Source organism: Taudactylus pleione, unplaced genomic scaffold, assembly GCF_031769625.1.
Source record: "Taudactylus pleione unplaced genomic scaffold, aTauple2 ptg000327l, whole genome shotgun sequence".
Lineage (NCBI taxonomy): Eukaryota > Metazoa > Chordata > Amphibia > Anura > Myobatrachidae > Taudactylus > Taudactylus pleione.
In genome coordinates, this window is record NW_028284728.1 from 871,425 (window position 1) to 895,878 (window position 24,454).

A 24,454-nucleotide genomic window follows, 5' to 3' on the forward strand; every position below is an offset into this window, starting at 1 on the left:
TATTAGGGGTGTGCACCGGCCACTTTTCGTGTTTTGTGTTTTGGTTTTGGATCTGGATCTTTCTTCGTGTTTTGGATCTGGATTGGTTTTGCCAAAACCACCCTTTCGTGTTTTGGGTTCTGGGTTTTGTGTTTTGGATCTGTATTTTTTTTTTAAAAAGCATAAAAACAGCTAAAATCACAGAATTTGTTGGTTTCTCTGCTCCTATGCTATTATTAACCTCAATAACCTTAATTTCCACTCATTTCCAGTCTATTCTGAACACCTCACACCTCACAATAGTGTTTTCATGTCCAAAGGTTGCACCGAGGTAGCTGGATGACTATGCTAAGCGACACGAGTGGGCGGCACAAACACGTGACCCATCTAGGAGTGACACTGCAGTGGCAGACAGGATGGCAGTTAGAAAAACTAGGCCCCAAACTGTACATAATGCAAAGAAAAAAAAGAAGTGCAAGATGGAATTGTCCTTGGGCCCTCCCACCCACCCTTATGTTGTATAAACAGGACATGCACACTTTAACAAATCAATCATTTCAGCGCCAGGGTCTGCCACACAACTGTGGCTGAAATTATTGGTTCGTTTGGGCCCCCACAAAACAAGCTGGCAATTAATGTGTCCCTGCACAAACTGGCTCTACGGAGGCAAGATGTCATCCTCATCCTCCTCATCCACCGATTCCTCACCCTCTTCAGTGTGTACATCCTCATCCTCACAAAGTATTAACTCGTCCCCACTTGAATCCACCACCACAGGTCCCTCTGTACCTTCTGGAGGCTGGTCTCCCTGGAAGAGCTGATAATTCATTTTGATGAACATCATCTTCTCCACATTCTGTGGAAGCAACCTCCTACGCCTTTCGCTGACAAGGTTCCCGGCTGCACTAAACACTCTTTCGGAGTACACACTGGAGGGGGGGCAACTCAGGTAAAATAGAGCCAGCTTGTACAGGGGCCTCCAAATTGCCTCTTTTTCCTGCCAGTACAGGTATGGACTGTCTGACATGCCTACTTGGATGCTGTCACCGATGTAATCCTCCACCATTCTGTCAATGGTGACAGTATCATATGCAGTGACAGTAGACATGTCAGAAATTGTTGCCAGGTCCTTCAGTCCGGACCAGATGTCCAAACTTGGTCCTGCCTGCCCTGCATCACCGCCAGCGGGTTGCTTAGGATACCTAAGTTTTTTCCTGGCAGCCCCAGTTGCGGGAGAAAATGAAGAAGGAGCCGTTGACGTGTCACGTTCCGCTTCAGCTGACAGTGTGTTCACCAGCAGGTCTTTGCACCTCTGCAGGCTTGTGTCGGCCGGAAAGAGAGACACCACATAGGCTTTAAACCTAGGATCAAGCACGGTGGCCAAAATTTAGTGGTCTGATTTCAACAGATTGACCACCCTGGAATCCTGGCAAAGCGAATGAAGGGCTTCATCCACAAGTCCCACATGCCGAGCGGAATCGCTCCGTCTTAGCTCCTCCTTCACTTTCTCCAGCTGCTTCTGCAAAAGCCTGATGAGGGGAATGACCTGACTCAAGCTGGCTGTGTCTGAACTGACTTCACGTGTGGCAAGTTCGAAGGGCTGGAGAACCTTGCACAACACGGAAATCATTCTCCACTGCGCTTGAGTCAGGTGCATACCCCCTCCTTTGCCTATGTCATAGGTGGATGTATAGGCTTGTATGGCCTTTTGCTGCTCCTCCATCCTCTGAAGCATATAGAGGGTTGAGTTCCACTGCGTCACAACCTCTTGCTTCAGGTGATGGCGGGGCAGGTTCAAGAGTGTTTGCTGGCGCTCCAGTCTTTGGCACGCAGTCGCTGAATGGCGAAAGTGGCCAGAAATTTTTCGGGCCACCCAAAGCGTCTCCTGCACGCCCCTGTCGCTTTTCAGAAAATTCTGCACCATCAAGTTTATTGTGTGAGCAAAACATGGGACGTGCTGGAATTTGCCCAGATGTAATGCCCGCACAATATTGGTGGCGTTGTCAGATATCACAAATCCCCAGGAGAGTCTAAGTGGGGTAAGCCACTGGGCGATGATTTCCCTCAGTTTCTCTAAGAGGTTGTCGGCGGTGTGCCTCTTACTGAAACCGGTGATACACAGCGTAGCCTGCCTTGTAACGAGCTGGCGTTTCTGAGATGCTGCTACTGGTGACGCTGCTGCTGTTGCTGCGTAAGGTGATACATCTACCCAGTGGGCTGTCACAGTCATATAGTCCTTAGTCTGCCCTGTTCCACTTGTCCACATGTCCGTGGTTAAGTGGACATTGTGTACAACGGCATTTTTCAGGACACTGAGGACACTTTTTCTGACGTTTCTGTACAGTCTCGGTATCGCCTGCCTAGTGAAGTGGAATCTAGACGGGATTTGGAACCGGGGACACACTACCTCCATCAATTGTCTAAATCCCACTGCACTAATGGCGGATACCGGACGCACGTCTAACACCAACATAGCAGTCAAGGCCTCAGTTATACGTTTTGCTTCAGGATGACTGCTGTCGTACTTCATCCTCCTCGCTAAGGACTGTTGGAGGGTCAATTGTTTAGTAAAAGTAGTGGTGTTCCTACTTCCTCTCTGGGATGATGAACGACTCCCAGCAGCAGCAACAGCAGCAGCGGCAGCAGTAGGCGTAGCAATGCAGGATCCTCCAGAGGAATCCCGGATAGGAGAGTCAGTCACGCCAGTGACATGGCCTGCAGGACTACTTCCGATCCTGACTAAGGAGGAAATTGACGAGGAGGGAGTTGACGGTGTGGTTTGCAGGCGCTTGGATACAACAGGACAACGGGATTTAGGTGTCCCTGGACTGCTTACGGTCTTAGCCAAAGTTTCTGAACTTGACAGTAACTTTTTATGAACGCGCTGCAGGTGCCGTATAAGGGAGGATGTTCCTAGGTGGTTGACGTCCCTACCCCTACTTATTTCACCTTTACATATGGTACATATGGCAAGACAGTTGTTGTCCGGATTTGGATAGAAATATTGCCAGACCAAAGAGGTGGAATGTTTGGTCTTCTGCCCAGGCATGACCGTGATGGGCTTTTTCATCCCACGGACAACAACTGTCTCCCCCGGAGCCTGATTTAAACAAACCACATCACCATCAGAATCCTCCTCGCCAACTTCCTCCTCAGCGCCAGCTACACCAGTATCCTCATCCTGTTGTACTTCAACAGTGACATCTTCAATTTGCATATCAGCAAGTGGACTGTGGGTGCTCCTTTCAGCACTTGCAGGGGGCGTGCAAATGGTGGAAAGAGCCACATCTTCCCATCCAGTGCTGGGAAGGTCAGGCATCGCAACCACCTCCACACTTGGACTCTCCTTGGGGATTTCTGATATCTTCTTAGAAAGCACAGTTCTTCGCTGTGCTTTTGCCAGCTTAACTCTTTTGATTTTTTTAGTGGGAGGAGGGCTTCCATCGTCATGTGAAGCTGAACCACTAGTCATGAACATACTAGGGATCGACCTTAGCCGTTCCTTGCCACTCCGTGTCGTAAATGGCATATTGGCAAGTTTACGTTTCTCTTCAGCTGATTTAAATGTTTTTTTCAAGGTCATTTTCCTGAACTTTGTCATTTGGGATTGTATGTGCCCTCTATTATGACATTGGGCATCGGCCTTGGCAGACGACGTTGATGGCATGTTATCGTCTATGTCATGACTAGTGGCAGCAGCTTCAGCACTAGGAGGAAGTGGTTCTTGATCTTTCTCTATTTTATTTTTATCGGAGAAAGTTTGGTCCTCCATTTATGTTATATCGATTTGATATATACGTGCGGCTAAACACAGAAAATATTTTTTTATTTTTGCTGGAGAGTAGTGCACTTTGTGGGTTACACCAGCCTTTAAGATATGAGCCAGCCGGCTCTTTACTTATGGGACACAGGCGCACGCTTGGCGCTGCTCCTTTGTTGATGCACGTGCGGCTACTGCGCACACAATTCACAAACACAGAAAATAACTTTTTTTTTGGTTTGGACTGGAGTGCACTTTGGGGTTTACAACACCCTTTAATTTTCAAGCCAGCCGGCCCTTTACTTATGACACAGGCGCACGCTTGGCACTACTTTGTTGATGCACGTGCGGCTACTGCGCACACAATTCACAAACACAGAAAATTATTTTTTTTTTGGTTTGGACTGGAGTGTACTTTCGGGGGTTACAGCACCCTTAACGGTCAAGCCAGCCGGCCCTTTACTTATGACACAGGCGCACGCTTGGCACTACTTTGTTGATGCACGTGCGGCTACTGCGCACACAATTCACAAACACAGAAAATAATTTTTTTTTGGTTTGGATTGGAGTGTACTTTCGGGGGTTACAGCACCCTTTAACGGTCAAGCCAGCCGGCCCTTTACTTATGACACAGGCGCACGCTTGGCACTACTTTGTTGATGCACGTGCGGCTACTGCGCACACAATTCATAAACACAGAAAATAACTTTTTTTTTGGTTTGGACTGGAGTGTACTTTGGGGGTTACAGCACCCTTTAATGGTCAAGCCAGCCGGCCCTTTACTTATGACACAGGCGCACGCTTGGCACTACTTTGTTGATGCACGTGCGGCTACTGCGCACACAATTCACAAACACAGAAAATTATTTTTTTTTTGGTTTGGACTGGAGTGTACTTTCGGGGGTTACAGCACCCTTAACGGTCAAGCCAGCCGGCCCTTTACTTATGACACAGGCGCACGCTTGGCACTACTTTGTTGATGCACGTGCGGCTACTGCGCACACAATTCACAAACACAGAAAATTATTTTTTTTTTGGTTTGGACTGGAGTGTACTTTCGGGGGTTACAGCACCCTTAACGGTCAAGCCAGCCGGCCCTTTACTTATGACACAGGCGCACGCTTGGCACTACTTTGTTGATGCACGTGCGGCTACTGCGCACACAATTCACAAACACAGAAAATAATTTTTTTTTGGTTTGGATTGGAGTGTACTTTTGGGGGTTACAGCACCCTTTAACGGTCAAGCCAGCCGGCCCTTTACTTATGACACAGGCGCACGCTTGGCACTACTTTGTTGATGCACGTGCGGCTACTGCGCACACAATTCACAAACACAGAAAATAATTTTTTTTTTGGTTTGGACTGGAGTGTACTTTGGGGGTTACAGCACCCTTTAACGGTCAAGCCAGCCGGCCCTTTACTTATGACACAGGCGCACGCTTGGCACTACTTTGTTGATGCACGTGCGGCTACTGCGCACACAATTCACAAACACAGAAAATAATTTTTTTTTTGGTTTGGACTGGAGTGTACTTTCGGGGGTTACAGCACCCTTAACGGTCAAGCCAGCCGGCCCTTTACTTATGACACAGGCGCACGCTTGGCACTACTTTGTTGATGCACGTGCGGCTACTGCGCACACAATTCACAAACACAGAAAATTATTTTTTTTTTGGTTTGGACTGGAGTGTACTTTCGGGGGTTACAGCACCCTTAATGGTCAAGCCAGCCTGCCCTTTACTTATGACACAGGCGCACGCTTGGCACTACTTTGTTGATGCACGTGCGGCTACTGCGCACACAATTCACAAACACAGAAAATAATTTTTTTTTGGTTTGGATTGGAGTGTACTTTCGGGGGTTACAGCACCCTTTAACGGTCAAGCCAGCCGACCCTTTACTTATGACACAGGCGCACGCTTGGCACTACTTTGTTGATGCACGTGCGGCTACTGCGCACACAATTCACAAACACAGAAAATAATTTTTTTTTTGGTTTGGACTGGAGTGTACTTTGGGGGTTACAGCACCCTTTAACGGTCAAGCCAGCTGGCCCTTTACTTATGACACAGGCGCACGCTTGGCACTACTTTGTTGATGCACGTGCGGCTACTGCGCACACAATTCACAAACACAGAAAATAATTTTTTTTTTGGTTTGGACTGGAGTGTACTTTCGGGGGTTACAGCACCCTTAACGGTCAAGCCAGCTGGCCCTTTACTTATGACACAGGCGCACGCTTGGCACTACTTTGTTGATGCACGTGCGGCTACTGCGCACACAATTCACAAACACAGAAAATTATTTTTTTTTTGGTTTGGACTGGAGTGTACTTTCGGGGGTTACAGCACCCTTAACGGTCAAGCCAGCCGGCCCTTTACTTATGACACAGGCGCACGCTTGGCACTACTTTGTTGATGCACGTGCGGCTACTGCGCACACAATTCACAAACACAGAAAATAATTTTTTTTTGGTTTGGATTGGAGTGTACTTTCGGGGGTTACAGCACCCTTTAACGGTCTAGCCAGCCAGCCCTTTACTTATGACACAGGCGCACGCTTGGCACTACTTTGTTGATGCACGTGCGGCTACTGCGCACACAATTCACAAACACAGAAAATATATTATTTTTTTAGCACTTGGGGGGAGCACCCCTGATGGACAGAGCACCCCCTGGACAACACTACAGCACCCCTTTAGGACTGGGACACTGCACAGGACTTTGGAGTGGACACAGCCCCTATGGAGAACTGACTGCACAACACAGTCCAGCCAGCCCCTATGGACTTTGAAGTAGTGGACACAGCCCCTATTAACAACAGCAGCACAGCACAACACAGCCAGCCCCTATGGACTTTGAAGTAGTGGACAACAGCAGCACTACACTACACTACACAGCCCTAACTCCCACCCTCCCTCTTCACTGTCCACAGCCGAGTGAGAAAATGGCGCCGACGCGGGTACCTTATATAGGATCCAAAACCCGCGAGACTCGGAAGGCGGGATGATGACGTTTTGCCTCGATTTCAGATCCGAGTCAGGCGGGAAAAGTCGAGCCTGATTCGGATCGGACTCGGATCGGGGGGGCTCTGGGGGGTTCGGATTTCAGAAATCCGAACCCGCTCACCCCTAATTTAAACCCCTAGGGGCCACAGTGTCTAGACAAAAAATCCACTTGGCCTCTAGCTTACGAAGGTTCAGTTCCCGGTTCCCACCTCTTGGGGATTTTGGGACCCAATCAATGATGCGGCATTTGAGTGATGACACTTGGTGACCTGCTTGAAGAAAATGTGTTGCCACCGGCTTATATTTCTTACATAGATCGGTCGACGTTTCGGTCATCACTGACCTTTATCAAGACCATCAGCATAATCACAACTGTGTAAAAGACAGCATATGTCACAAAAACAGCATCACGGATCACCTTACCTGTATCCCCTTAAATAGTCAGCTTTCCCGTGTGTCACCTTGCCGGGCAGCGCCGGACCTGATGCGCCCTACAAGCTGCCCGATAAGACCAGTTAAGACCTGGCTCCAGAGTGCCAAACCTGGATGCTTTAGATGTGCGAATTGTATGACCTGGTTGATGACCAGGTTGATAGTCACGATGGTCAAGACCATCGCGACCATCGTTGCTTGCAACGAGACCCTAAGGTTGGGTCTCGGCAACCGCAAGCCCCAGGGAGCTTCCTGCTCTGATCAAGCAGGAAACTCCCCACTGACATCACTGCTGATGTCACTGCGGCCTCCCACAAAACCTTAAGGAATGCCTCCGTTTGTGAAACCACCCCCCCGCCACACCTACAAAATGGGGCGAGCTGTTGATCAACATCGACAGCCGCCCCTTTTGTAGTGAGCTCCGGAGCAAGATAAATTCTCTCTCGCTCCGTGGTTTGCGCACACACAGTGCGGCAGCTGCGCGTGCGCAGGGCATAAACATCGACCCGGTTGTGAGCGCTCAGCGCTTGCAACCGGGTCTGAATGAGGACCTGTGGGTCTGATTCAGAGCCGGACGCTCTGACAAGAGCGATCACTCTGAATCAGGGCCATCCTACCTATTATTGGAGCGGCCTCCTGGCCGCTCGCATAGCTGTGGGTGACCATCCTAAAAGGGCACCTTGTCAATCAAAATATCCCTATCCCAAACTTATATAATAAAAAGTTAGAAAAACAAAAAGCAAACAAGGGGTCTGATTCAGAGCCGGACGCTCTGACAAGAGCGATCACTCTGAATCAGGGCCATCCTACCTATTATTGGAGCGGCCTCCTGGCCGCTCGCATAGCTGTGGGTTACCATCCTAAAAGGGCACCTTGTCAATCAAAATATCCCTATCCCAAACTTATATAATAAAAAGTTAGAAAAACAAAAAGCAAACAAGGAATCCAAAGAGGAATACACATGAGAACCAAGGCGGGTAGCTTATCTCAAAAAGACGTTGAGAGGGTTAAACTCATTTAAACCCCTAGGGGCCACAGTGTCTAGACAAAAAATCCACTTGGCCCCAGACGGTAGGCAATCACCATCGACAGCACGCCCCCTTTGGTGCGAGACCCATAGCGACGGCTTGGCCGTCGCTTTTCGGGTCTCGTGCATGCGCACGACGGAGCTCCCTCCATCGTGCGCATGCGCATTAGGGCAACATCGACCCGCTAGCGAGCGCTCAGCGCTCGGGACCGGTCTGAATCAGGCCCTGTGTGTGCTGCCCCCCAAATGATGTCAAACAATCGATTGTTTCTATCAATGGTTGAACCAATCGGCCATTGATGGTACAGCTGTCAATGACCAGAACTACAGTATACCATAAAAAAATTTATTTTTATGGTATATGGTGTTTAAAAAAAAAAAATTTGCATTGGAATAGTTTTAAAAAGATGTTCTTGACCTAATTCAATCATAAAAAAAACTACAATTTCGGAGCGGTTTTTGGAAAAAAAATTTGTCAGTTAAGTGGTTAAAGTAATCGCCGAACGACGGCTTGAAAATTCTCAAAGCATTAGAGGGATTCCCTTCAGACGGCGTACACTTAATCATTCTATGGTATGTGTTATTATAGCTGAATATGAAGTCCTGTAAAACATCTATATATCTGTAAGTATTCTGCGCTGTGAAATAGCACCACATCCATGTTTTTAAAGTCCTATTGAAGCGTTCTGTAACAGCCGCTTTCACATTATTATTGGTAGTGAAATGTTGTGTACCGTATTTTTCTAACACTTTTTGGGGGATTTTGTTTAGAAACTCTTTACCACGATCAGTTTGCAGCTTCTTTGGTATGCAACTCTGCTGGAATATTTTTTCATAAGCGTTAGCGACTGTTGCAGCGTTCTTAGGGCCTGATTCAGACCCGCTCGCTAAGCTGCTCTTGCACGCTCTTGCCGATAATCACACATCTGCGCATGCATATGGTTTTCAACGCGCGTGCGCAATCGGTCACTGCGAACTAGAATCAAGCACTCATAGTACACATACTGAACGCTACTTTGAGTGACAGTGCCGTTTGTAGGTGGTAACAGGGGATGGTGCTTGTGAACGGGGGAGTGGTGCTGCGAATGGAGGCGTGTCTGACCGTCAAAAAACGGCATTTAATGGGCGTCCATAATTAGCAAAGGTGCGTCATGGGTGCGTCTTATGACGAGGCAGCAGGTGTAATTTTACTTGAAGCACTCGCATTGCTTTTCGGTAGGGTAGAGCTCCCACAAGCACTGCGAGTGCTTCCAATGGCTCTCGATGTTCCCGATGGTTTTAAACACTTCCTGGAGATGACATTAGCTGCTGGCGGCAAGGGGGCGGCATTACACTATTTTGCGACCGCACAGCCACCGCTCGCAAAGACACAGAGGGTATCCATATGCCTTGCCGCACGATAGTGCTATTAGAATACCCGGCCCCTTTGTGATGCGATGGAGCGCAGCTTAGCGTCCGGGTCTGAATCAGGCCCTTAGTCATTAGGCTTACAGCCCACACTCTCATTGCCCATTGCCATTGCTGCAGTGGCGTTAATTCATCCCAGACACCCGGAGGCAAGTTATAATTTAGTGCCCTCCCCGTCACAACCGCTGATACTGTAATGTAGCAATTTGCATGCAGACAGGCTATAGATAGACAAAGGCAGCAGCTGATGGTCTGACATGGAGTTCTCCACTAGTGTATGGTGGCTTCTCAGGTGCCGGGAAGGGGTGCCATGTATTGGGCGGCCGTGACAGTACACGCCGGGTACATAGTTACAGCCCAAAGTGGGGTGAATATGTTGTGGACAATGGAGGAGGTGCCCCTTCAGTGCTGGAGCCCGGCAGCAGGCGCCTCCATTGTCTCCCATAGTTCTGCCCCTGCATTGCTGATTTATATCCAGTACGCAAATAATATTTCTTTTATAGTGTTTCCTAACTGGTTTATGTAATGTATATGTATCTTGCTTTTGTAGCCAATATTTAATATCGGACCTTTTAAACTCGCTGCTATAACTGCCGGGATGTAATACTGTGTAATACGTCTTTTTCATCTGCATTTTCCAGTTAGCCGTGCGGTGTAACATGCTGGGTTTTTTGTTTCTAGGCATAACAGACTGCTAGAAAAAAGATTTCTGTTTTTTACTTTATATCTATATACAGCATTGCTTGAATCAATTACCTCCTGTTCATATGGTCTTTTCAATGCTCTGTTTGTCTAACAACACATTATTTCAATGAATACTAATTTTATATAAAATTTATATAAAGTTAATATCACATTAATATCAAGTTCAAATAAAATTTATATAAAGATGATATAAAGTTTATTTTAATTTGATATCAAATTAATATCAAATTTATATCAAACACTATCAAAAGGGGCATACAACAGGGAGTGTCAGGGGGAAGGGTTAGGGGTGCGGTACCTATCAAATTTAAGTACTGTAGGTTAATTGACTTCTAACAAAATATAGCCCTAGTGTGTCCATGTGAAGGGGAATATACAGTATATTGTACAGTATATAGTAAACTCCACTGTAGCAGAGACTGATGTGAATATTTTTTGTAAAGCGGTGTGTGTAATATGTGTGTGCCATATAAATAACTACTAATATATAAATTCTCCTACATCTATGGTTCCCAAATGTGGCCCTCACGGCACCCCAACAGTCCAGGTTTTAGAGATATCCATGGTTGAGTCCAGGTAGTTAAATCAAATTGACTAAGGTAGTAATTAAGCCACCTGTGATCAAGCATGGATATCCTTAAAACATGGATTGTTAGGGTTCCTTGAGGACCTATTTTGGGAACCTCTGCTCTATGGGGTACATGGAAAAATGAATAAAGACAGTGGTTGCAGACTGCCTTTGTTCCGACTGTTCCGGCAGCGCTCTGCGCACATCTCGCTGGATTAGCCTCAGTGACTTGTACCATTTTGCGTTACAGGACTGACTTTGACAAAAAGCACCCAGACAGTGAGTGACATGTTAGTACAAGGAGAGCACAATAAACAAGTAGTGGAAGAAGGAGCTGATCTCCAAGACCAGGTAACACAACTCACATAAGTACTTAACAAGTGTCAATTGTTGTAGGATCTAAGGGGTCTATTCATGTAGAACATAAAGTGGCTACTAAAATATATCACTATATATCACATCACATCGTATATAGTGAAGTTTAGTAGCCATTCATGTACACTTACCTGTCCGACATTTTTGGCGCTGTCCAGCACCTCTGTGATCCCTGTATGCAGTGAGAAGACAGACACATTGGGAGCCCGATATGCCTTCTTCTCACTGCGCAGGCGCTGGTGTCCGAGAGCAGCAGGTCACGTCAGACCTGCTGCAATGGATGCTGGGAAAAGGGGGCGGAGCCAGCGCCGGGTGCAGGGCAGACAGCAGGGAAGTATGCAGCTTCCCTGCTCTATCCGGCTTGCGGTAACATATAACGCTATCCTCAAATGGAGAATCTGTACCGCAAGAGGGGACGTAAAGCTGAGCTTTCCGTTCCTTCATGAATCGCACTCACCATACAATAGTATGGTGATGCGTTGCAGGCATGGAGCGGGGGTGCAGCTGGAGATATAATACACTTCTCCACGGTAAACTAGCTCCATAAATAGGACGAAGCAGAGAAGAGCCCTGATTTCAGCTAAACAGGGCTCTTCTCTGCTTCATGAATAGACCCCTGAATCACTGTTTCCCAACCTTCGGCTTCAAGGCACACTAACAGTCCAGGTTTTAGTGATAGCCATGATTGAGCACAGATGGTTAAATTAAAATAACTAAGGTACTAATTAACACACCTGTGCTCAAATATGGCTATCCTTAAAATCTGGACTGTTAGTGTGCCTTAAGGACCGTGGTTGGGAACCTCTAATCTAAATGGTCCAACTATATGATGGGTAGCTAGACCGCAGCTACAACTCCAATAATTCCATGATTTACTTCAGTACAGAGTGACAACGAGACACTGATGAACCTGTTGTGAACTATTTATTGTATTCATGTTTATGTAGTGAGAATTTATAATGAACAGACTTGTTGAAGATGTCTTCACTCCAAAGCCAGATGTATACTTATATGGGGTATGAGAGCAGGGTATTTAAATTTTATTATCACTTAACAAATACTGCCGGTGGCGTCACTGGATTCAGTGACACACAGTGCACCATATAGTACCCCCCCCCAAAAAAAATAAAAAAAACATTTAAAAAACACACATACAATTATCAAAATAAACTTTAGCTGAACAGTTGCAAAGATATTTTTTAAAAACATTGTTTTGATCTGACGCAATTCAAATGCAAACAATGTTTTAAACATGCAGACTTTCATTCATACAGCTATATATCTGCCAATGCTTCACCCGAACACTAGCGCTAGTTATGGACAGGATGGCAGATTGGCAATTGCCCGGGTAGATAGCATAGAACTGTAACGGGATTTTGAATGGAATAATCAAAATTTTATTAATATTACTCGGATTAGCCCAATTTCTAATACTTAACACACATTTTGTATATAATCGATTGTATAAAACATGGATGTAATTACAGGTCAATGAACTTGAAGCTGACATAGAAAGAGAGGAAGAAAGTAATTCTCAGAGGACAAGTGAAGGTGAGTCTCATGGAGAAAGCGAATATGTAGCCGCTCGTCCCCTCAGCACTCGTACTTGTTATATATGAATATTCTAAGACTACATAAGATGAGGCTCATCCGGGTTGGGTATGGGATCCCGACAGTCACAATCCTGATAGATATTTGTAAGTATTATAACCTTTTCCCTATCCCTCCTCCTAACCCTAACCCACCTATCTCGCAGCCTCCACCCCCCAGGTGCCCTCCACATGCAAACATAGAATACCATCATACTCGAAATGGTAGCATTCAGGAGACTTTCCAGTACTGAAATCAGGAAACATGCTCAAAGTAATTAATCCAAACTTTCAATAATTTACTGTATTTTCTTGAAGGGTGATTTATTACTCCATATTAAAGCCTATCCCTAATCCTCCTCCTAGTGCCTAACCCTAACCTTCCCCTCCCGCAGCCTAACCCTAACCTTCCCCTCCCGCAGCCTAACCCTAACCCTCCTCTCCCGCAGCCTAACTCTAACCCTCCCCATAGTGCCTAACCCTCACCCTAGTGCCTAACCCTCCCCCTAACCCTAAAGCTTGGTACACACGTAACTATGCACTCGCAACCGGGTCGATGGTGGGCCAGTGCGCATGCACACGACGGAGCCAGCTCCGTCGTGCGCATGCGGGAGACCCGGATAGTGATGGGCAATCCGTCGCTCCGGGTCTCGTACCAAAGGGGGCGTGCTGTCGATGTTGAGTGACAACACGCCCCCTTTGGTGGGAGGGCCGGGGGAGTGGCTGCCCAAACGGAGGCGTTCCCATGTGAACGCCTCCGTTTGGGGGCGGCCCCACTGACATCACGAGTGATGTCAGTGGGAGAGATTTCGGCTCTGTTAGAGCCGTAATCTCTCTGGGGCTTGCGGCCATGAGACCCTACCACAAGGGTCTCGTCACAAGCCCGATGGTCTTGACCACCGCGACCATCTTTCTGGCTGCTCGCTATAGCTGTGGGTGGTCACCCACAGCTATGCGAGCGGTCAGGAGGCCGTTCTAAAAAAAAAAAAGAACGGCCCTGATTCAGAGCGAGCGCTCTGTCAGAGCGTCCGGCTCTGAATCAGGGCCAGAGTCATTCTTTCAGCTCATTCCCTTAGGAGTTAAGGTGTGTATCCATTAGGCGATTATACAGGCCGATTGAACGATAACGACATCGTTATCGTTCAATCGCTTGTTAATCTTCCGCAAATCGTCACAAATCGGCCAGGTAACTGTCAAAAATGACCAGCGATGCACATGCCCGCTGCTTGTTTTTGCCATCTATCATCGCCAGTACATGCTGGTCAACCTGACGATCACATCAGGTTCAGCATGTACGGGGATGATGGATGTGCCTACGACTGAACGTTCAGTGTAGGCACATCACAGACATAGAAACGACAGCATGATTACAATGTCGTAATCGTGCTCTCGTTTCTAGGTCTATTAGTGGATACGCACCTTTAGACCATTTAGTGTAAATATCCAAAAACATTCTTTAATATTTAAGACCTCGGGGTATATTTATTAAAAGTTGATTTGGGTTTTTTGTTCTTTGTAGTCGATTTTCATTCAGTCTTGCAAATCAGAGATTTACTAAAGGCAAACACTCTATAAAATAGACTATAAAACTGAATCCCGACATAAGCCAAATATCGACCAAACGTCAATACTTTTAATTTATTTTTTTATATTTTCTTCAAAGCGGGGGTACAGGTTTCAATCACCTGATAGCACTTGTGGTTCTACAAGTGCTGCAGGGCAGGCTTGCTGGAATCTGTAGTCCCACTGTGAAGAACAATATCACTATATTTAACCCATTACCCCTGCACCCACCACCTCCAGGGGTGTAGGGAAGAGCCCTTTGCGTCCAGCCCTGGGCTGGTAGATCCTAAGGAGGGGGACCCCATTTTATATTTGGGGTCCCCACTTTCCGAGGATTGCCAGTCCTGGGCTGACCAGTTTGGGGCTGGATTACATTATGGCAGGGGACCCCATGCTGTGTGTCTCCCTTTTATAGTGTAAGCCCCCTGGCTTGTTCAGCCCTGTGCTGGTTATAGGAAAATAGGGGGAACCCCACGCCAGTTTTTCCCCTGATTTTCCTGTACCAGGCCGGGCTCATAGGATCTGGGCTGTTATGCTTTTAGGGGATGGGTTTGTTGATTTAATACTAAGAAGCCTGCACAGATCATAGTGATCTGTGCAGTTTCTTTTTTTATGTATTCATGCCTTAGGTTCTATTTACATTCAGTTTAGAACTGAAACTTCAAAACCAAATGCATTTACACCTTCCAAATCCGACTAACATCGATGTCGATTTTAAAATTGATTTCCAAAACTATGTTAGTAAATGAGCGATTTGGACAATGAAATAGAAAGTCGATTTCAGTCGGTTTCAGACGATTTAAATCGACTTTGAAATCAACTACAAAATCGACCTTTAGTAAATACCCCCTGATCTCTTTTGCCACCCCTCCTCAATGGGAGGCACTCAATCAATTATTTCAGAACTGAGTGTTACGGATTCCTAGGTTGTTCCGTGTAAACCTCTAGAACCTAGGCTAGCGAGGTCTTCCGACACTAACAGCCACCCGCTGTTTCCTTAGAACTCGAAGACGTTCACCGGTACTTAAGTGGCCGCCTGGACTTAATACTCAAAGTAGTAGAGGTTTACACTGGTTACCTTTGGAAACTAAAGATTAGCAGAAGATACTGGAAACTGGGAGAAAAGTCCGTAGTACGGCTAAGAAGCCGATGGTGCGGTTATGAGCGCCGATGGTGCAGCTAAAGCCGGTAGTACAATATGAAGAGTTGATACAGTGGCTGAGGCCAGTGATGCAGCTTTGGGAGCTGGTAGTGTGGCTGGAGAGCCGGTGGTGAGATGCAGCTTTGAGCTGGTAGTGTGGCTGAGTAGCCGGTGGGAAGATGCAGCTTTGAGAGCCGGTAGTGTGGCTGGCGAGCCCCTGGTGAGATGCGGCTTAGAGCCACTAGTGCAGCTTGTGAGCCGATGGTGAGATGCGGGTTTGCGAGCCAGTAGTGTGGCTTGTGAGTGGTGGTGAGATGCAGCTTTAAGAACCGGTAGTGTGGTTTGTGCGCCGGTGGTGAGATGCGGCTTTGAGAGCCGGTAGTGTGGCTTGTGAGCTGGTGGTATGAGGTGGCTTTGAAAGCCGGTAGTGTGGCTTGTTAGCCGGTGGTGAGATGTGGCTTTGAGAGCCACTGGTGTAGCTGAGGAGCCGGTGATGAAATGCGGCTTTGAGAGCCGGTAGTGTGACTTGTGAGCCGATGATGTGGCAACGAAGCCGGCAGTAGCTTGGGAGCTGATGGTGCGGCTGGGAAGCCGATGGAGAAGCAATGAAGCCGGTAGCAGCTTGGGAGTTGGTGTTGCAGCTGGGAAGCCGATATCGCTGGATGCAATGCAAAAGGAAAAAACTACAGGAATGCTGACCATGCAGCAGAGCTGAGAGTTCCACAAGGAACGCTATATTCAGCGACCGGTAAAAGTCAGCGTGCACAAATAGGGGAACGAACCAATCATGCCGTGTTGGGAATAACATGTGACATCCTGTGGCGTCCAGATCACCTAGCAACCGACAGAACTAGAACAGCTCCGCCAGAAGGAGATAAATCGCTAGAAGGAAACAAGTGACCGCGACTTGTAACACTAAGTTAGCTAACAAATGAGTCACATATGCCAAATGTATTTTGCTGCAGGGCAATCAATAGATTCTTTAGTGAGATCTTTTAGAGCTTCTCTTACATAAAGTTTATTTTCCAAAAATGTAATCTATATAAATGTAATAGTTTTGTCAATTACGGACCACAAGAACAACTCAGCAAAGAACCACAATGTGAGTTGTATATGAAAAACTTGTGCATGGCATCTACTTCGTCGTTCTGGCTGCTCATCGCTAAGTAAGTGGGATACCACTGTAGTCCATGTAGTAACTTGCTAGTCTCTATGGCCCTCATTCAGAGGCACTCGCAAGAAGCGAGCGCTTTTTCTGAATGAGGGCGGACGCTTGTTTTTTCTAGTTAACACCCACAGCTTCAGCGACCGACCAGGGTGATGGTCACGATGGTCAAGACCATCGCGACCATCAGGGTTTGTGACGAGACCCTAAGGTTGGGTCTTGGCAACCGCAAGCCCCAGGGAGCTTCCTGCTCTGATCAAGCAAGAAGCTCCCCACTAACATCACTGCTGATGTCAGTGCGGCCACCCACATTCTGTCAGGAATGCCCCCGTTTGCGTAGCCACCTCCTCACCCCGCCTACAAAACGGGGCGAGCTGTCGATCAACATCGACAGCCTCCTCTTTTGTAGTGAGCTCCGGAGCAGGAGAAATTTTCTCTCGCTCGGGGGCTTGCGCACGCGCAGTGCGGCCGCTGCGCATGCGCGGGGCCTTAACATCGTCACGGTTGTGAGCGCTCAGCGCTTGCGACCGGGTATGAATGAGACCCTATATTCCTACACAAGCTGACACTACAGTAAGTCCCTATTACTGTGAACCTGAAGTTCTGATTGCATCCGAGTAGCTGTGAGCATAGAGCACTTTACGAGAATGGCAGCTTGATATAGATGAAGACCTCATCACATCTGGTTATAGGTATTTATCCTTTTGTCTAGCCCTGGAATTCATGCCAAAATTGTCAGACATAGAATTTGCACCGAATACCATAATTTAGCATGTAAAATAACTGGGGCACTGAGCACTCTCACCATCTGAATAAGGTGTCAAACTTATAGAATTTTGTAAATGTGTGCACAGATTACCTCCTTCTCTACCAGAAGCTCGATGACCTCTGGATGGAGTAACCACTGCCCTGGGTGAAGAACCTGCTTGCTTATATAGTCACCGCCCAATTTTTTACTCTGGGAATAAAAATGGCCATTATATCATAAAGTTGCCATTCTGCTCATGTCAAGATTTGGCTGGTCTCCCTCATGGAATAAGCATTCCTGGTGCCCCCTTTGTGATTCAGACATACCATAGCTGTAGCATTGTCTGACTAGAACTTGACCAACTTGCCCTGAAGCAGAGTCTCTGCACTGATTAGGGTGGGGAAGACCACCCTGAGCCCGAGTACATTCATGAGGATGGCCGATTTCTCTTGAGTCCAATGCCACTGGAACATGGGCTGCTGCATGATGACCCCAAACCCCTAAGACCTGCATCTGTGGTCACCAGGTTCCAGCTACAGATGGTGAATGGTTGTCCTTTTGTTCGGATGGTCGATATGGAGCCCCAAGATAATGAGAGGCAAGTTCTCGGGGACAGTGTGATTCACTGGAATAGTTGCAGGTGAGACTAGTTTCATTTTGAAGCGTTTTGGATCTGGAACTTCCATGAATGGAACTGGACAAATTGAAATGCCCTGACGGTGGAAACCATGTTGCCCAACAGCCACATTCATAAATGAACCAAAAACCATCTCCCTTTCAACCATGCCATGATTTGAGGATACAGACTCTTGTCCTGAGAAAGAAACACAAATTGTTCATGACCAAGAACATCATTCTTTGAGACAGAGCAATGTTGGATTTTGAAAAATTGATGATCCATCTGTCAGACAGTCAGACACCAAAATCTGTTCTGTCACTTAAATATGACCCTGGAGAACCTCCAGGGAAGGGGCCTTGATCATGAGGTTCTCTAAATATGGCACAACCGTAACAGCCAAGATCCTCAGGTAGGCGTTCATAATTTTGGTTAAAAAAATGAGAAGGGGGTGGGTAAAGACCAAAGGGTAAAGCCTGGAATTGGAGGTGGTGGACCTGAACCACATCTTAATGGAGACACTGGTTATTCACCTAGATAAGAACACGTAGGAAGGTAACCTGGATTTCTATGAGCAACATGAATTCCCCTGTTCTATGCTAGACAGTACAGACCTTAGGAACTCCATCATGAACTTCTCTTTCTTGGGTGTACATTCAGAGACTTCAAGTTCAGAGTGAGCCAGTAAGACACATCCTGCTTCTGGACCAGGAAAAGGTTTGACTAGAAACTCCGCACTTCCTTTTTTAGTCTGGCTGAAAAGGAACAACAACCCCTGAAAATAGCAGAGCCTTCACAGCTCCCATCAGGAAAAGACACTTCTGGCAATCTGCACCTGCTAGTTAGGTTTGTAGTGAGGAACCTCTGAGGAGAAAGGCCCAAAAGGTCTGTTTTGGTCCCTGTCAAGACAATATCCCTCACCCAAGTGTTGGAAGTGGTCTCTAACCACCTGTCCAAAAACAAAAGGAAAGGAGCTACCGCCACAGAATCCCTGGAATATGAGATGTATCCATCACACTAATGGCTTATCATCAGTCCTGGAGTCAGTGGGCCATACATACCTAGTTCTTACCTCTAGAATGATCACTGTCACAAACTTAAGGATTTAATTGATGACTACTGTCAACTAAGTTTGGCGCTACTCAGGGACACAGTCCAAAGTTCTGGTGGACCCCACCAGGGTATTTGGACTGTGGTCATGGCCCTCTGAGTGGTTACTTAGTGTGACAGGCTGGTAACCAGAATGAGTGCAGACGAACAGTCAGACTAGTTGTGAGTCAGAACTAGATAAGTCGGAGAAAGTGCCAGAGAAGCGTCCTAGTGAATTGTCAATCAAAGCCAAAAGTTGAATACCGGAATCCACAGCAAAGCTATCCAGGGAGGAAACAGATAGCAAAGTCATCAAAACACAGTAAAACAATCAGCCAATTTGTGCAATAATCATGGAGCACACAACGGTGAACCTGATATTCTGGCACTACTCTTGTGACACAATGAGGTTTAAATAGGTGAGGTGAAGGTAAAAGAAGTATAAGAAAGGCCCCCTTTGTTTTGGAATGGAAGAGGAAAGAAATTAGCTCTTACCCCCAGTGGCCTGTGTGATGATCTTATCTAGCTCTGGTACAAACATTACATCACCCCCAAAAGGCAGGGCTTTCAAGGAGCATCTTGATTCAGAGTCTGCCTATCAGGATCAGAGTCTGCCTATCTAGCCACCACAGCTATAGACAAGACTCAAGCCCTATCTATGCCAGCATTTATGGCTGTCTCTGCCAGATAACTTGTGGACTTCTGAATGAGCTCAACCAGGGAAATCAAATCAGTCTCATGTCTCACAGAATGAAGCCCCCTCCAAGCTGATCTGCCCACCTTTCTGTGGCATTGCTTACTCAGGTAGAGACTAGGATGGGCCTAAGAGAACCCTCCGCAGTTGTAGTAAAAATACTCTTCATGGTGGCCTCCAACTTACAGTCAGTGCTATCCCTAACAGAAGTTGAACAGGGGACAATAATAGTTGTCTTCTTGGACAGTTGAGTGTTAGGAGAATCCACTAAGAGAGGATATTCCCATTGGGTAGGGAGAGTATAAAAACACAGCAGCCTGCTAGAAATCAGGACTATAAGATTAGGGTAAGCCTATGCTTTACACAGAAGTTCCTGAAGGGTAGAAGGAAAAGTCACTTTTTTTTCTTTTTCCTTTTATATAGCAAGGTATCAGGATCCTCTGGTTCTTCTGCATCTTGGATGTATAGTACCCCTTAATATTACTCGGGTCATCCTCCACCTGTAAGGAAAGGTCTGGGTCGCAATCCTCCAGAAACAATGCTGAGAATGAATTGCATGGAGAACTGCTGTCTAATCAAGCAACTAGGTCGCACCGACCGGCATCCAAGTCGCATAAACAATGACAAAGAAGCATCAGGGACACGGAGTGTCCAATGTACAATAGTAGCTATGTATACGATGACAGCAATGCACCGACTAAGTGTGTGTACACAGGGAGGAAAAAGGATCCAAACCCAAGACCTGATTCTTTGAAAACCAGTAGGTGGTACAAGGAAAGTAGATATAGGGCTGACAGGTGATGGCTAATCCAATCAGGGCATGATCCCATCCTATATCAAAATAAACAGCTCACAGAACCCCATATGCACCAGGCTTACCAGAGGACCAGGCTTACCAGAGTGAAGTGTTACCCTCTTTTAAGAGTGGATAATACTTAGACTAAGCCATGATCAAGCCAGATCCTGTGTCCAAGGTGGCTCCGCATATCAGGAATGGACTGGAGAGGCCTGGCTCTCTGCCACAGGAGTGGGATATAGGGCCCCCCAGAGGGTCCTGCACAGGAGAGAAGAGGGTTTCTTTCGTGTTCGAAGTTAATTTGAAGCTAGCTGTCTAGATAGGTCCCCCATAGCCTTAGCTAGGTTACTAACACAAGCCGGCACCTCTGCGGCTGTAGGGACCATTGCAAGTACATATAAGGGATGGGCTAATCTAGAGTGGCCATTGGCATGTGAGCGTGAACACTGGCACTCTGCCTCACATGCTGCACAGCAGCGTTCTGGTCTGACCATGCCTGAGGACATTTAGCCTGACATTTTGTGCAGGGAAATATTTTGGCCACCATACCTTCATTGTCAAGTAGGTCCATGGACCAATTTCCTAGTCATTATGGAATGAGGGATAGGATACAGAACAAGAATGTCCCAGTACAGGAGTGAAAATTTAGTAACACGAAACAGCCGACCACTATAAGAAGAGACTTCCCCTCAGAACAGCAATCTACAGCAGTTGGGAACAAAGAATAAAACACAGGAAGAATTTAGAAAAAATTTCCAGTCCTCACAAAAACCCTTAAATTATAATAAGTGTATTAGAGGTGAAAAGTTAAACAGGTCTTTTCCGGCATCTATGCAATAGATTCTACTTTCCGCTGCAGCTGCTGTATATGTCTGTCAGTGTCTGAGGGCGAAGAGTTTTGCCAAGCTTTATCTACAGAGAAAGTGCGCCCAGCTGTAGGTGCAGGCAGGGATGGTTCCACCCCCTCAGGCCAAATTGAAGGAAGACCACTGATCCATAATGGATGGCTTCCTGAGTCACCCTTCAGCCCAAAACCAGACCTCCATGGTCAGGGAGAGGAGGGGTGAGGTCATGACTTTAGATAGCACATCAGTTTCCCATCAGAGTGTTACGGTCTTCTGCCAATAACAGCCACCTGCTGTTCCCTTAGAACTAAGGCCCTGATTCAGAGCCGGGCGCTCTGACAGAGCGCTCGCTCTGACAGAGCGCTCGCTCTGAATCAGGGCCGGGTTTTTTGTTTTTTTTTAGACCTCCCACAGCTACAGCGAGCGGCCATGATGATGGTCATGATGGTCAAGACCATCGCGACCATCGGGCTTGTGACGAGACCCTTGTGGTAGGATCTCGTGGCCGCAAGCCCCAGAGAGCTTTCGGCTCAAACAGAGCCGAAAGCTCTCCCACTGACAACACTTGTGATGTCAGTGGGGCTGCCCCCAGACGGTAGGCGTTCTCATGGGAACGCCTCTATCTGGGCAGCCACCCCCCCGGCCTGCCCACCAAAGGGGGCGTGCTGTCACTCAACATCAACAGCACGCCCCCTTTGGTACGAGACCCGGAGCGACGGAGTGCCCATCGCTATCCGGGTCTCGTGCATGTGCACGACGGAGCCGGCTCCATCGTGTGCATGCGCTCTGGGCCACCATCGACCCGGTTGCGAGCGCTCAGCGCTTGTGACCGGGTCTGAATCAGGCCCTGAGTACTTTCACTGGTACTTAGGTGGCCGTCTGGACTTAAACTCGGGATAGTAGGGGTTTACACGGTTATCCTAAGAGAACCAAAAGGTTTTATGTGACAACGAACCAATGGAGTGGCAGAGAAGGCTGAGTTTAGCCTTAAGGGCCCTGGTGCTGCTTGAGAGCCCAGATGCGGTTATGAGAGTCGTGGTGAGAGTCGAGGAGGTGGTATAGACTTTGATAGATTTGAGGGCCCAGGTGCGGCTAGTGAGCTGAGATGCGGCTTTGAGAGCTGTTGTGCTGCTTATGTGGCTTTGAGAGCTGAGGAGGTGGTGTAGACGGATGATGGCCTTGAGGACTCCGATGCGGCTAGTGAGATGAGATGAGGCTTTGAGAGCCTAGGAGGTTGTGTAGACGTATTATGGCCTTGAGGGCCCCGGTGCGGCTAGTGAGCCGAGATATGTCTTAGTTTGCTGTGATGCAGCTGAGACTGCCGGAGGTAAATGATGCGAGGTGCGGCTTGGTTTGCCGTGATTTGGCTGAGGCAGCCGGAGGTAAATAATGCGGCCTGACTTGGTTGAGGTGCGACTTGGTTAGCCGTGATGTGACTGAGACAGCCCAAGGTAAAGGATGCGGCCTGGCTTGGCCGAGGTGTGGCTTGGTTAGCCGTGATGTGGCTGAGACAGCCGGATGTAAGCGATGTTGCAACCAGTGCTGAGGCAAGTTACTGGCAGAATCTACACAACAGGACCCGGAAGGACACGTATGGAGACGCTATAGCCGGCAAGGCAGCGAGGAAGCTGCAAGGCATAAAAAAGGTATTGAACCAATCACCGCCAAGGAAGATCATCCCGTGTTCCCAATAACAAGTGATGTCATCTGGTGTCCAGATCGCCTAGCAACAGCCGGCGCCGTTCCAGTACGGCAGGCGGAAGTGGTAGAAGAGGTCACCGGGGTGTTGGAGAGTGACAAGTTGCGCCGGCTACTTGTAACACAGAGACAGGAAGCCATTTGTTGACAGGTGGAGTTTGGGAATCACAGACACTGGCCTGCGATGACTGTGATTGGTCCCCTGGAGACTCCCCCCAGGTGGTAGCAGACATCCGTAGCTAGTGAAGCCGCTGCTGAAATTCTCTAGTGTGCCCTAATGGATCCAAGATGCAGCAGCATGCAAACATAAAAATAATCAGGTAGGCTTTAGCCTACTACACACTTCGCCCACATCTGTCAGCCACTTAGAGGGGTAGGAGCCAATTTCAAGACAGTTTGAGTTTTTAAAGTGTCAGGCTTCTCATGCCACTAGCTATAACCCAGTGTACCATCATTTGAGAAAGGAGAAAGGAGGATTCTGACATGGTAAAACTTCTGGTACTAATTGTTTCTTTAAGTGCTTAAAATAAGCTTGCAAGGAGAAAAGATATGTTACTGCTAAAATAGCCAAGCACAATAAAGTGTATTTCTGGTAAATGTTATTTCCTTCTATTTTGTGACATTACATTAAAGTGCCAAAAGTCATGGGATAGATGCCTAGTATTGTGTTAGACCCCCTCTAGCCCGGAGAAGTGCAGCAACGCAACGTGGCATTGATTCCACAAGTGGACGGAAGAGATGTAGACCCATGCCATCTGGATAGCTTTCAACAGTTCCTTGATATTTGTAGATGCAGGATCTTGGGTGCGAATGGACCTTTCCACCACATCCCATAAATGCTCAATTGGGTTAACGTCGGGCGAACATGGTGGCCACACCATTCATCAGAACTCTCCAGAATGCTCCTCAAACCAATTCTGGACAACTCGAGACCAATGACATGGTGCATTATCCTGCTGGAATACTTCACCATTGTGGGGGTACATGAAGTCCATGAAGGGCTGCAAATAATCAAGCAATGCAACGTAGTGGTTACTGGTCAATGACATGTTCAGGCGGACCAGCAGACCCAACCCATGCCATGTGAACACATCTCACACCATTATGAAACTACCATCAGCCTGCATGGTGCCTTGTTGACAACTGGGCTCCATGGCCTCATGGGGTCTGCCCCACAACCGAACACTACCATCAGCTCAAAACAACTGGAACCATGACTCACTGGACTATGCCACATGTCGCCAGTCC

At 47.4% G+C, this 24,454-nt stretch overlaps 1 protein-coding gene across 1 annotated transcript in view; it reads left to right on the forward strand.

Moving 5' to 3' along the window:
* Positions 1-24,454, forward strand: part of LCA5L (lebercilin LCA5 like) — a 126,508-nt gene that overhangs the window by 99,919 nt on the left and 2,135 nt on the right. The window contains exons 5-6 of the mRNA XM_088443135.1: positions 11,138-11,238; positions 12,750-12,813. Coding sequence (XP_088299261.1) covers positions 11,138-11,238; positions 12,750-12,813 — 165 coding nt within the window. The remainder of the gene's footprint in view (positions 1-11,137; positions 11,239-12,749; positions 12,814-24,454) is intronic.